General features: G+C 44.3%; 1 protein-coding gene across 7 annotated transcripts in view; it reads left to right on the top strand.

Moving 5' to 3' along the window:
* The window catches only part of VEPH1 (ventricular zone expressed PH domain containing 1), a 560,486-nt gene that overhangs the window by 202,119 nt on the left and 344,714 nt on the right, over window positions 1–13,653 (top strand). For 6 of the 7 annotated variants that reach the window (XM_056565020.1, XM_056565022.1, XM_056565023.1 and 3 more), the window contains one exon: window positions 5,077–5,286. In XM_056565020.1, the coding sequence (XP_056420995.1) occupies window positions 5,077–5,286 (210 nt within the window). Of the gene's footprint in view, window positions 1–5,076; window positions 5,287–5,561; window positions 5,939–13,653 lie in introns of those variants that run through there. The other variant, XM_056565026.1, reaches the window with a different exon arrangement.

Here is a 13,653-nt window from a genome sequence, read left to right as displayed (position 1 = left end):
TTGGAGACTACCGTATAGTGGTCTCCAAACTGTGCCACTTCAGATGTTGCAAAACTACAACTCCCAGCATGCCCAGACAGTCAGTGCATGCTGAAAGTTGTAGTTTTGCAAAATCTGGAGGACCACAGTTTAGAGACCACTATACAGTGGTCTCCAAACTGCGACCCTCCAGATGTTGCAAAACTACAACTCCCAGCATGCCCAGGCAGTCTTTGGCTGTGTGGGCATGCTGGGAGTTGTAGTTTTGCAGCTTTTAGAAGGCCACAGAGAAGATCACTTACCGCGATCTTCACTGCAGCCTTCTGCACGCCGCACTTTCCGGCCGCTCCAACTGCTGTCGATGCCATCGCCGCCGCCGCTGGTCCAGGATGCCTCCACCGGTCCGGGTAAGCCAGACCATGCTCCCCCCTCGCCGCACGTGTTCCCCCCTGATCTGCCCTGACTTCGATCGGTGAGCAGAGCGGGGAGAATTGAACTCTAACCCCCCTGCCCCCCTCCTGCCATTGGTGGTCAGCCTGACCGACCAATGGCAGGGGTTAGGAGGGGGTGGCAACACGGCCACCTCGCTCCTATCCTTTAGGATGGTCGGAGCGGCCTCTGACAGCTCCTATCATGCTTATTTTCCGGAAGATCGGGTCACCAGTGACCCGTTTAGCCCAGATCGCGGGCAAATCACTGGTCTGAATTGACCAACGATTTTCAGTGATCGCTGACATGGGGGGGGGGGGGGGGGGTTCTCAGGACCCCCCTGGGCATTGCCTCGGGATGCCTGCTGATAGATATCAGCAGTCATCCCGGTCCGATCACAGCCCGGCGAGCAGCGGTGATCGGAAATGCGGAGGGCGTATACGCCCTCCATCCTTAAGTGACGGGACGCGAGGGCGTATGCATGCGCCCTCCGTTCCCAAGGAGTTAAAGGGGTACTCCCGTGGAAACTTTTTTTTTTAAATCAACTGGTGCCAGAAAGTTAAACAGATTTGTAAATTGCTTCTATTGAAAATCTTAATCTTTCCAGTAATTTTTAGGGGCTGTATACTAAAGAGAAATCCAAAAAAGAAAATGCATTTCTTTTTTGGATTTCTCTTTAGTACACAGCCCCTAAAAAGTACTGGAAGTATTAAGATTTTTTAATAGAAGGGATTTACAAATCTGGCACCAGTTGATATAAAAAAAAATTTTTTCCACGGGAGTACCCCTTTAATGTCCCAAAAAATTATATGTAAATGACATGATGATGCAACTATAAGGGCTGATCAGAGGTGATAACATCAGTGAGGGGGTGGGGCTAGAGCTTGGAGACAAGATCCAGACAAGATTGTCTCGGGAGGGAGGAGCCAGAGAGCTAAAAACAATACCACACTTAAAATAGCATAACTACACAACTTCCTGTCAAGGGTGAATCACGCAAAAGGACACTAAAGCCAGTATAATTTGTAATACTACTATATTTAATACATATAAATAATAAATATAAGTGATTAATCTTTGGGTGATTGGCCTGTGTAAATACAATTTTCTAAAAACAGAATACCCCAGAATATGATGGTTTGTTTTTTTGTGAGAGAAGTTGGCACCATCATGATTTACAAGTATTTAGTTTACTATGTTATGTATAATTTTGCAATTGCCTTTTTTTTTTATCAGCAGGCTAAATATCTTTTTATGCTTTTATCCAATGCAGCCATACCATTTTCATATTTTTAATGTTTTAGCTTTTTTGTTTAGTGCAAATACTTTACTTAGACATAAGATGGCTTGATTGCTTGTATAGTACACTGTAGTACTTGAGTAATACATGTGCTGTCTTTGGCTAGACTTGATTGGGGTACTAAGACTGGCCCCTGGCTGCCATTACAACCCATGGGCACCCCATGATTGAGCTGCAGGGATAGGCTGACCTTATGATAGATAGAGCAACCTTTCTCCATTAAACTGTTTAAATGCATTTCTATTTTAATATTGTTTGTAATCCATAAATTGGCACTCCGCCTAAATGGTGCCCTATTATACAGGGTGGGCCATTTATATAGATGCACCTTAATAAAATGGGAATGGTTGGTGATATTAACTTCCTGTTTGTGGCATATTAGTATATGTGAGGGAAACTTTTCAAGATGGGTGATGACCATGGTGGCCATTTTGAAGTCGGCCATTTTGAATCCCACTTTTTTTTTTCAATAGGAAGAGGGTCATGTGACACATCAAACTTATTGGGAATTTCACAAGAAAAATAATGAAACCCTCTTCTCCCACTCTTTACACACTGATAGCAACACCGCAGGAGAAATGCTAGCACAGGCTTCCAGCATCTGTAGTTTCAGGTGCTGCACATCTCGTATCTTCACAGCATAGACAATTGCCTTCAGATGACCCCAGAGATAAAAGTCTAAGGGGGTCAGATCGGGAGACCTTGGGCGCCGTTCAACTGGATATGCGAAATTTCTACATAATGATGTGTTTCCCTCTTTATGCACTGAAGCTGGCACGTTCCCTGAGTTTTTCCAACAAGATGGTGCACCACCACATTATGGGTGTCAGGTCCGAGCATTCCTAGATGAACAGTTTCCTGGAAAGTGGATTGGTTGTCGTGGGCCAGTTGAATGGCCCCCAAGGTCTCCCGATCTGACCCCCTTAGTCAGATGTGCAGCACCTGAAACTACGGATACTGGAAGCCTGTGCTAGCATTTCTCCTGCGGTGTTGCTATCAGTGCGTGAAGAGTGGGAGAAGAGGGTTGCATTGACAATCCAACACTGCAGCATTGCAGCACATTGGTCAGAAAGTTGTAAATAACTCATGAAAGAATAAAGTCACGTTAAAACCAAGCACATCATTGTTTTTCTTGTGAAATTCCCAATAAGTTTGATGTGTCACATGACCCTCTTCCTATTGAAAAAACAAAAGTTGGATTCAAAATGGCCAACTTCAAAATGGCCGCCATGGTCACAACCCATCTTGAAAAGTTTCCCCCCTCACATATACTAATGTGTCACAAACACGAAGTTAATGTCACCAACCATTCCCATTTTATTAAGGTGTATCCATATAAATGGCCACCCTGTATATTGTCCCTTCACTGTTGACTAGTGTGCACAGTAATAAGAAGAATTAAAAAGTGGACCATTTTATGAATTACAATTGACCTTTTCTAACATATAGAAGCATCATAAAAAATTTTTTTTATCATTTTGTAACTTTTCTTAGGTAATGTTGAGAAAATGTGAGTTCCAGAAACCCATTATTTCTTTTCATAGATACCGTATATACTCGAGTATAAGCCGAGTTTTTCAGCACGATTTTTCGTGCTGAAAACACCCCCCTCGGCTTATACTCGAGTGAACTCCCCCACCCGCAGTGGTCTTCAACCTGCGGACTTCCAGAGGTTTCAAAACTACAACTCCCAGCAAGCCAGGGCAGCCATCGGCTGTCCGGGCTTGCTGGGAGTTGTAGTTTTGAAACCTCCGGAGGTCCGCAGGTTGAAGACCACTGCGGCCTTCAACATCATCCAGCCCCCTCTCACCCACTTTAGTTCTGAGTACTCACCTCCGCTCGGCGCTGGTCCGGTCCTGCAGGGCTGTCCGGTAAGGAGGTGGTCCGGTGAGGAGGTGGTCCGGGCTGCTATCTTCACCGGGGAGGCCTCTTCTAAGCGCTTCGGGCCCGGCCTCAGAATAGTCACGTTGCCTTGACAACGACGCAGATACGTCGTTGTCAAGGCAACGGCTCTATTCCGGGCCGGAAGCGCGGAGAAGAGGCGCCCCCGGTGAAGATAGCAGCCCGGACCACCTCCTCACCGGACCACCTCCTTACCGGACAGCCCTGCAGGACCGGACCAGCGCCGAGCGGAGGTGAGTACTCAGAACTAAAGGGGGTGAGAGGGGGCTGGATGATGTTGAAGGCCGCAGTGGTCTTCAACCTGCGGACCTCCGGAGGTTTCAAAACTACAACTCCCAGCAAGCCCGGACAGCCGATGGCTGCCCGGGCTTGCTGGGAGTTGTAGTTTTGAAACCTCTGGAGGTCCGCATGTTGAAGGCCGCAGTGGTCTTCAACCTGCGGACCTCCGGAGGTTTCAAAACTACAACTCCCAGCAAGCCCGGACAGCCGATGGCTGCCCGGGCTTGCTGGGAGTTGTAGTTTTGAAACCTCTGGAGGTCCGCATGTTGAAGGCCGCAGTGGTCTTCAACCTGCGGACCTCCGGAGGTTTCAAAACTACAACTCCCAGCAAGCCCGGACAGCCGATGGCTGCCCGGGCTTGCTGGGAGTTGTAGTTTTGAAACCTCTGGAGGTCCGCAGGTTGAAGACCACTGAGGGCGAATGATGAGAAGAGGATGATGAAGGGGGGGGGGGGTGTGGGGATGATGAAGGGGGGTGGGGATGATGAAGGGGGGGGTGTGGGATGATTACAAGGGGATAATGAAGGGGGGATGTGTGGGATGATAAGGGGATGTGTGGGATGATGACAAGGGGATGATGAAGGGGGGATGTGTGGGATGATGACAAGGGGATGATGAAGGGGGGGATGATGACAAGGGGATGTGTGGGATGATGACAAGGGGATGATGAAGGGGGGATGTGTGGGATGATGACAAGGGGATGATGAAGGGGGGATGTGTGGGATGATAAGGGGATGTGTGGGATGATGACAAGGGGATGATGAAGGGGGGATGTGTGGGATGATGACAAGGGGATGATGAAGGGGGGGTGTGTGGGATGATGACAAGGGGATGATGAGGATGTTAATGACGGGTCTGGATGATGACAGGGGGGGATGAGGTATTTCCCACCCTAGGCTTATACTCGAGTCAATAACTTTTCCTGGGATTTTGGGTTGAAATTAGGGGTCTCGGCTTATACTCGGGTCGGCTTATACTCGAGTATATACGGTACTTGGCCCAAACATTGTATTAAAGCAAGAAAATGGCCAATCTACTGTCAATTTTAAGCACTAAACAATATGCAAGCACAAAAATCATTTTCATAAAGCATAAACATGTTACTATGACTCCTTCACATTCATATACCTATATATACATATACATTCTCTAGCTTTGATTATTCGTATTACTTTGTTTCTCTTTTAGGTTCTTTCAGAAACTGTGCCTGTCCTTACAGAATATCTATCCGATCCAAGTTACAGTGAAATTGTTGTTAACATATTATTAGACATTTCATCATATGAACCACTGACCCTGGCTGGATCTCTTTCTGCGTTAAAAGGAATTGGTGAACATTTCCCATGTCTTATTGGACAGATAGCTAAGATTTATGGAGCAGTGGGACGTGTGGATGAGGTATGCAACCTTTGATAGTTTACTGTTTAAAAGTGCAGAATATAAAAAGTGTGTAGAAAATGAAAACTATTAGTTACTACTAAGTAACTGTTAGTCATAATAGATTTATCATTAGTATTTCCGTCAGAGGATGTCCATTTACGTTACAATGACTAAGAAGGTTAGAGGTTGTGAGATAAAAGAGTTCAAGTTTAGTTTGAGAAAAATAGTTTGAGCTTTCGGCCGGAGCGCAGTAACAGTACCCCCTTTGGTCTCCCCCTCCTCTTGTGGTTCAGAATTTTTTTGAGAAGATGCTGGTCCAAGATATTGTCCTGTGGTTCCCAAGACCTCTCCTCTGGACCGAATCCTTCCCATCCACAAGAAAGAAGCGCTTTCCTCTGACCAACTTAGAATCAAGAATTTTCTTAACAGCAAAAACATCAGAGGTACCAGAGATGGAGGAAGGTGAGATGTCCTTTTGAGAAAAGCGGTTGTGGATGACTGGCTTCAAGAGGGAGACATGGAAGGAATTCGGGATCCGGAGAGATGAGGGCAGATGGAGGGAATAAGCCACGGGATTAAGTCATTTTTTGACTTTATAGGGACCCAAAAAGTGTGGACCCAGTTTATAAGAGGGTACCTTAAAGGGGTACTCCCGTGGAAAACTTTTTTTTTTAAATCAACTGGTGCCAGAAAGTTAAACAGATTTGTAAATTACTTCTAATAAAAAAATCTTAACCCTTCCAATACATTTTATGGACTGTATACTACAGAGGAAATGCTTTTATTTTTGGATTTCTCTGATGTCACAACCACAGTGCTCTCTGCTGACCTCTGCTGTCCATTTTTGGAACTGTCCAGAGGAGGAGAAAATCCCCATAGCAAACATATGCTGCTCTGGACAGTTCCTAAAATGGACAGCAGAGGTCAGCAGAGAGCACTGTGGTCGTGACATCAAAGAAATCCAAAAAGAAAAGCATTTCCTCTGCATTTCTCTGCTTGCCATTAGTCCTGGTGAGCAGAGATAAAATGGTGAAGATAGTCTCCTAGGACCTGATTCACCCTTTCGACCTCACCATTGGATTGAGGGTGGTAAGCCAAGGAGAAGTCCAATTTAACTTGGAGATGAGAGCAGAGGCCCCTACAGAACTTTGAGATGAACTGGACTCCCCAATTGGAGACAATATGAGTGGGCAATCCATGGAGACGGAAGATATAACCGAGGAATAGCTTGGCAAGCTGCGGTGCAGATGGTAAACCTGGCAAGGGCACAAAATGAGCCATTTTATAAAATCTGTCCACAACAACCCAGATAAATGTATTGCTCCCAGAAGAAGGAAGGTCAGTAATAAAGTCCATTGCTATGTCGGTCCAGGGTAGCTCAGGAACTGGCAAAGGATGTAGTAGACCAGCAGGCTTTGCACAAGGAGTCTTGTCCTGGGCACAAACTGAACAGGAACGAACAAAGTCAATGACATCTTGTTTTAGAGTTGGCCACCAATACTGTCGGGAGATGAGTTGCAAGGACTTACGTATACGGGCATGACCGGCCAACAGAGAGTAATGACCCCATTTCAAGATTCTGAGTCTTAGGCGGGGAGTAATGTAGGTCTTCTTAGGAGGCAGGTGCTGAAGACTTGCTGGTGCTGCGGAAATGAGATGATTAGGGGGTACAATATGTGTAGGGTGAGATTCATGGTCTTGTACTTCAGAGGATCTAGGTAGTGCGTCAGCCCGAAGATTCTTCTCTGCTGGATGGAAGTGAATAAAAAAGTCTGGAGATCTGGAGAAGAACAGAGACCAACGAGCCTGTTGAGGGTTGAGACGATGGGCAGTCTGTAGATATAGCATGTTCTTGTGGTCAGTATAAATGGTAAGTGGATGTACAGAGCCCTCCAAGAGATGATGCCATTCTTTCAAGGCCAACTTAATCGCCAAGAGCTCACGATCTCCAATAGTATAATTTTTCTCCGCAGGAGAGAGAAAGAAAGTCTTAGAGAAGAAACCGCAGGCTATAGTTCTTCCTTTGGATGATTTTTATGTCAAAACTGCACCTGCACCAACAGAATAAGCATCCACTTCCAAAATAAATGGCTTACCTGGATCTTGTCTTGACAAGACAGGAGCAGAAACGAAGGCAGATTTTTACTGTTTAAACACTTTTTCGGCCTCCGGAGTCCAGTCCCTTGCATTAGCAGTATTCTTGGTAAGAGAGACGATGGGAGCAACCAAGGTGGAATAATGTGGAATAAATTGCCGATAATAATTGGCAAAGCCAAGGAATCGCTGATTTGCTTTCAAGCCAGAAGGTCGACGCCAATCCAGTACAGCGGACAACTTGTTAGAATCCATTTGCAGACCTTGACTGGTAACAATATACCCCAAAAACGGAAGGCTGGTCTTATCAAAAGTACCCTTTTCCAGTTTTGCATAGAGATGATTGTCTCAGAGGCGCTGTAAAACTTGGCGGGGGTGAGAATGATGAGTGTGGAGATTGAGTAGACAAGAATGTCATCCAAATAGACAACAACACAGGAGTATAGGAGGTCACGAAAAATTTAATTGACAAACTCCTGGAAGACTGCTGGAGCATTACAGAGTCCAAATGGCATCACCAGATACTCAAAATGTCCGTCATTAGCATTAAAAAATAAATACCCACATGTGACCCCATTTTGGAAACTACACCCCTCACGGAACGTAACAAGGGGTATAGTGAGCCTTAACATCACACAGGTGTTTTACGAATTTTTATTAAAGTTGGATTGGAAAATAAAAAAAATATATATAATTTTCACTAAAATGCTGGTGTTACCCTAAATTTTTCATTTTCACAAGGGAAAATAGGAAAAAAGCCCCCCAAAATGTGTAGCCATATTTCTTCTGAGTAAGAACATATCCCACATGTGGATGTAAATTGCTCTGCGGACAAACTATATTGCTCAGAAGAGAGTGAGCGGCATTGGGATTTTGAAGAGAACATTTGTCTGGAATTGAAGGCCACGTGTGTTTACAAGTGCCAGAACAATGGACCCCTCCCACTTGTGACCCCATTTTGGAAAATACACCCCTCACGTAATGTAATAAGGGGTACAGTGAGCATTTACGCCCCACAGGTGTCTGACAGATTTTTAGAACAGTGGTCCGTGAAAATAAAAAATGTAATTTTTCATTTGCTCAGCCCACTGTTCCAAAGATCTGTCAAACGCCAGTGGGGTGTAAATACTCACAACACCCCTTATTACATTCTGTGAGGGGTGTAGTTTCCAAAATGGGGTCACATGTGGGGTGGTCCACTGTTCTGGCACCACAGGGGGCTTTGTAAACGCACCTGGACCCTGACTTCCATTCCAAACAAATTCCCTTTCCAAAAGCTCAATGGCACTCCTCTTCTAAGCATTGTAGTGCACTAACAGAGCACTTGACGTCCACACTCAGAAGAAATGGGGTCACAAAGTTTGGGGGTCATTTTCTCCTATTACCCCTTGTAAAATGAAAGATTTGGGGAAAAAACTGCATTTTGGTGAAATTTTTTTTATTTACACATCCAACTTTAACAAAAAGTTGTGAAATACTTGTGAGGTGTTAGTTTCCAAAATAGAATGCCATGTGGTTTTTTTCTTTTTGCTGTTCTGGCACCATAGGGGCTTCCTAAATGCGACATGCCCCTCAAAAACCATTTCAGCAACATGTACTTTCCAAAAGACAAATGTGACTCCTTCTCTTCTGAGCATTGTAGTTCGCCCGCAGAGCATTTTACGTCCTAACATGGGGTATTTCCACACTCAGAAGAGATGGAGTTACAAATTTTGGTGGGCATTTTCTCCCATTACCCTTTATAAAAATGGTAAATTTTGGGAAAAAAATGCACTTTAGTGAAATTTTTTTTTTTTTCATTTACACATTCGACTTTAACAAAAAGTCATCAAACACCTGTGGGATGTTAAGGCTCACTGGACCCCTTGTTACGTGCCTTGAGGGGTGTAGTTTCCAAAATGGTATGCCATGTGTTTTTTTCTGCTGTTCTGGCACCATAGGGGCTTCCTAAATGTGACATGCCATCTCACTCTCCAAAATCCTATTGTCGCTCCTTCCCTTCTGAGCCTTCTACTGCGCCTGCCGAACACTTGACATACACATATGAGGTATTTCCTTACTCGAGAGAAATCGGGTTACAAATTTTGAGAGGCTTTTTCTCCTTTTACCTCTTTTAAAAATTCAAAAACTGGGTCTTCAAGAACATGCGAGTGTAAAAAATGAAGATTTAGAATTTTCTCCTTTATTTTTCTGTTATTCCTGTGAAACACCTAAAGGGTTAACACACTTACTGAATGTCATTTTGAATACTTTAAGGGGTTCAGTTTTTATAATGTGGTAATTTGTGGGGTATTTCTAATAGGAAGGCCCTTCAAATTCCCTTCAAACCTGAACTTGTCCATGAAAAATTCAGATTTAGAAAATTTTGTGAAAAATTGGAAAATTGCTGCTGAACTTTTAAGCCCTTTGATGTCTTCCAAAAGTAAAAACATGTCAACTTTATGATGCAAACATAAAGTAGACATATTGTATTTGTGAATCAAAATATAATGTATTTGGAATGATTATTTTCCTTACAAGCAGAGAGCTTCAAAGTTAGAAAAATGCTAAATTTTCTATTTTTCATCAAATTTTGGAATTTTTCACCAAGAAATGATGCAAGTATTGACAAAATTTTACAGCTAACATAAAGTAGAATATGTCACGAAAAAACTATCTCGGAATCAGAATGAAAGGTAAAAGCATCCCAGAGTTATTAATGCTTAAAGTGAAAGTGGTCAGATGTGCAAAAAACGCTCTGGTCCTACAGTGAAAATTGGCCTGGTCCTTAAGGGGTTAACAAGCGAGATACAGGAAGATGATACCTATGTACTCGGGAGGCATCAATAAAATTTCCGGCAGAACCAGAGTCCAAGAAGGCTAGTACGGAGATAATCTCTTTGGAAGGTAAAAAAAAGCTGGACGGTTAAATTCAAATGTGGAGAGGGGGTATTCACACCTAGGGAGGCCTCTCCCACAAACCCTAGGTGTGAGCGTTTCCCTGTGACTCTGGATGTAGAGGACAATCTTTTAGGAAATGATCCACACTGGCGCAGTAGAGACACAGATTCTCAGTTCGTCGGTGAGTCCTTTCCTGCAGGGTCAGGAGACAATGCAGAAGGTTCCGGTGGTTGCTGGAAGACAGGTGCCAGCCAAGGAAAGCACCGAGCCCGTGCAGACTCCTTTTCTTGGTGACGTTCCTCACGTCGCACAGAGAAACGAATATCAATTCGGGATGCCAGCTGTATAAGATCATTTAAGGTAGAAGGCAATTTCCGGGCAGCAAAGGCATCCTTTATATGACTGGATAGTCCTTTCTTGAAGGTGGCGCAGAGAGCTTCATTCTTCCATGATTACTCTGATGCCAGGGTACGAAACTGAATGGTATACTCGCCCACAGAGGAGCTGCCCTGCAAAAGATTCAGTAACATTGTCTCAGCGGAGGAGGCTTGGGCAGGTTCTTCAAAGACACCCCAAAATTCCGTCAGGAAAGCCTGGAGATTGGTTGTGAGAGCATCACTGTGATCCCAAAGCGGAGTTGCACAGGCCAAAGCCCTTTCAGTTAGGAAGGCCACCGTTGCTCGTTCCATAGGGAACTATTCCACCATGAGTTCAATGTGCATGGAGCACTGAGTCAAGAAACCTCGACAGGACTTGGGATCCCCCTCATATTTCTCTGGAAGAGACAGACGGATTTTCTTTCCGGAGGAGACTGCAGCAGCGGGAGGCAGCACTGGAGCAGGAGGAGGCTGTGGTAGTGACGGTTGCTGCTGAGCAGTTAGCAACTGCTGCATGATGGCGGATAACTGGCTCAACTGCTGGGCCTGCTGGGCCAACTGCTGTGACTAGAGCGCCATGATGGAAGCAAGATCCGGGTTATCTGGCAGAAGAACCCTAGCAGTATCCATGCCCGGATCTTGCTGTAACGGAGCTTGATGTGGATCCTCTAACCTGTCTGTCTGATGACTCGGAACGTATCAGGTAGCGGAGTCTAATAACGTAGCAGAAGGTCTGGATACACGGGTAAGGCAAACAGGCAATAAGGAAAGCTTAATCTCAGGCTAGGGGCACTGAAGATCCAGCAGGGAAGTGTGGGAGGTGCAGGGATTTATTATGTGGTGTCAGGTGCATACACTAATTATGGGCGCACTGGCCCTTAAAAATTTAGAGCTCCGGCACGCGCGCGCCCTAGGAGACATGGTCGCGCGCGCCGGAGCTGAGAGACAGAGGCAGAGGAGCGAGGTGAGTGACAGGCTGGGATTTGTATGTGGGCGCATCCCGCAATACGAATCCCAGCCCCGCCGGCAGACGGTGACCCAGGGACACTGCGCTCATGGCTGGAGCTTGCGGCCAGAGCGCAGACTGTAACAGCTTGAAGGCCACTATGGTTTGTGAATAGTTATTATTACCCTTATTTTATTATATTGCAAGTACAGACTAGCTTACAGCCGGTGTAAACATTGAAGAGGCCGGTGCACTCACATGAGCCTCCTCCAACAAATGATTGCTAGGAGTTTTTGATGGCCTATACTAAGGATATGCTATCAATTTGTGGCGCCTGTGTTTTCCTTGAGGTTGTGTTGCCATGTCTTACTTACTTGTCTTACTTTGTACAAAATCACCTATAAAAAAACAAGGATATGCAATGAATATCGGTACATAAAAGTTAGGTGATTAAACATAAAAATAGGTAGAGCCAGTGTATCCTACAATGCCAGTTTACTGTGGAGCCTGAACCCTTAAAGGAGAAGTCTGATACCTGGAAGTACAGAAAAACATATCACCTATCTTCAGGATCTCCTAGCTTTCCCCCAGAGTGGCCTGTCATGACCCCCGCATGAAGCAGGGGTCCCAACGCCCCCTTTATATATCTCTATGGGAGGGCCAAAGATTTTTGAATGGCTCTCCCATAGACATATACTGAGGGGGCGGGGGTCGTGATGTGCTGCTCTAGGGGATATACCGGAGCCCCCATACAGGAGGTTGTGGAGGGGCCCCAGTGGTCGCATCTCCCGCAATCTAAAACTCATCTCCTATACTGCGGATAGGGGATACATTTTCCTGTATTTCCAAGTATGAGATTTCTTTAAGAAATGTATATATTTAAAAAAAAAATTACCTAAAAGTACATAAGGTACATAAAATTTTCATAGAGAACCACATCAAACAAGGAGAAATATTATACTTCATTTATTTGGTCCAATATCACATGTTTGTGAATAACAAAAATATGTGAATCTTAAAGGGGTTATCCAGGCATAGAAAAACTGAGCTAATTTCTTTTTTTTTAAAAACAGCTCCACGTCTGTCCCCAGGTTGTGTGTGGTATTACAACTTGGCTGTATTCACTTCAATGGAACTGAGCTGCAGAACCACCACCCAACCTGGAGACAGACAAGGAGCGGTTTTGGAAAGAAATTTGCTCTGTTTTTATATTCCTGTATAAAACCTTTTAGGATTGGCAGATCATTTAAAGGTGAAATAAGAGTTAGGTGACAGGTGTAAGTTAAATACTTGTTTAAGTTAAAGAACAGGGAATTATAAAATCATGAACAACACGTTTTTTTGGAAGTGTATCAAGGCACGAACTAAGGAGATTTCTGAGGACCTCAGAAGAAAAGTTGCTGATGCTCATCAGGCTGGTAAAGGTTACAAAACAATCTTTGAAGAGTTTTTACCTCACCAATCCACAGTAAAATACATTGTGTGGAAATTCAAGACCATTATTACCATCCCCAGGAGTGATCGACCAAAAAAGATCACCCCAATGGGTGGTTGGCGAAGCAACAGTGGGCAAAGTCACAAAGGAACACAGGGTAACCTTTAAGAAGCTAAAGGCCTTTCCCAAAGTAGCTAATACTAATGTTTATGAGTCCACTGTCAGAAGGACACTGAACAACAATGGTGTGCATGGCAGGATTGGAAAGAGAAAGCCCTCCAAAAAGAATTATGTTGTCTGTCAGCAGTTTGCTTAAGATAACATGGACGAGCCAGAAGGCAATTGGTGCAATGTAGACATTTTGGTTTAATAGAACATTTTGGTTTAATTGAGAAGCATTATGTCTGTAAGCCAAATTTTAAGAAAAGAATGGTAAAAGAAGAATAAAGTTAAAGTTTTGAAATGATTAATTAAAAGCCCTGATCTTAATACTGTAGACTTTTTGTGAAAGGACCTAAAGTGAGCAGATCATGGGAGGAAACCCACAAATATGACAGAGTTGAAGCTGTTTTAAAGTTGCAAAAGAATCATCTGTTGTGCAAAAATTACCAGAAACATTAAAAAGCAGTTATTGCTGTAAAATTGGGTCATAC

The sequence above is a fragment of the Hyla sarda genome, chromosome 3 (assembly GCF_029499605.1).
Source record: "Hyla sarda isolate aHylSar1 chromosome 3, aHylSar1.hap1, whole genome shotgun sequence".
Taxonomy (NCBI): domain Eukaryota; kingdom Metazoa; phylum Chordata; class Amphibia; order Anura; family Hylidae; genus Hyla; species Hyla sarda.
This window is presented reverse-complemented; position numbering and strand designations above follow the sequence as displayed.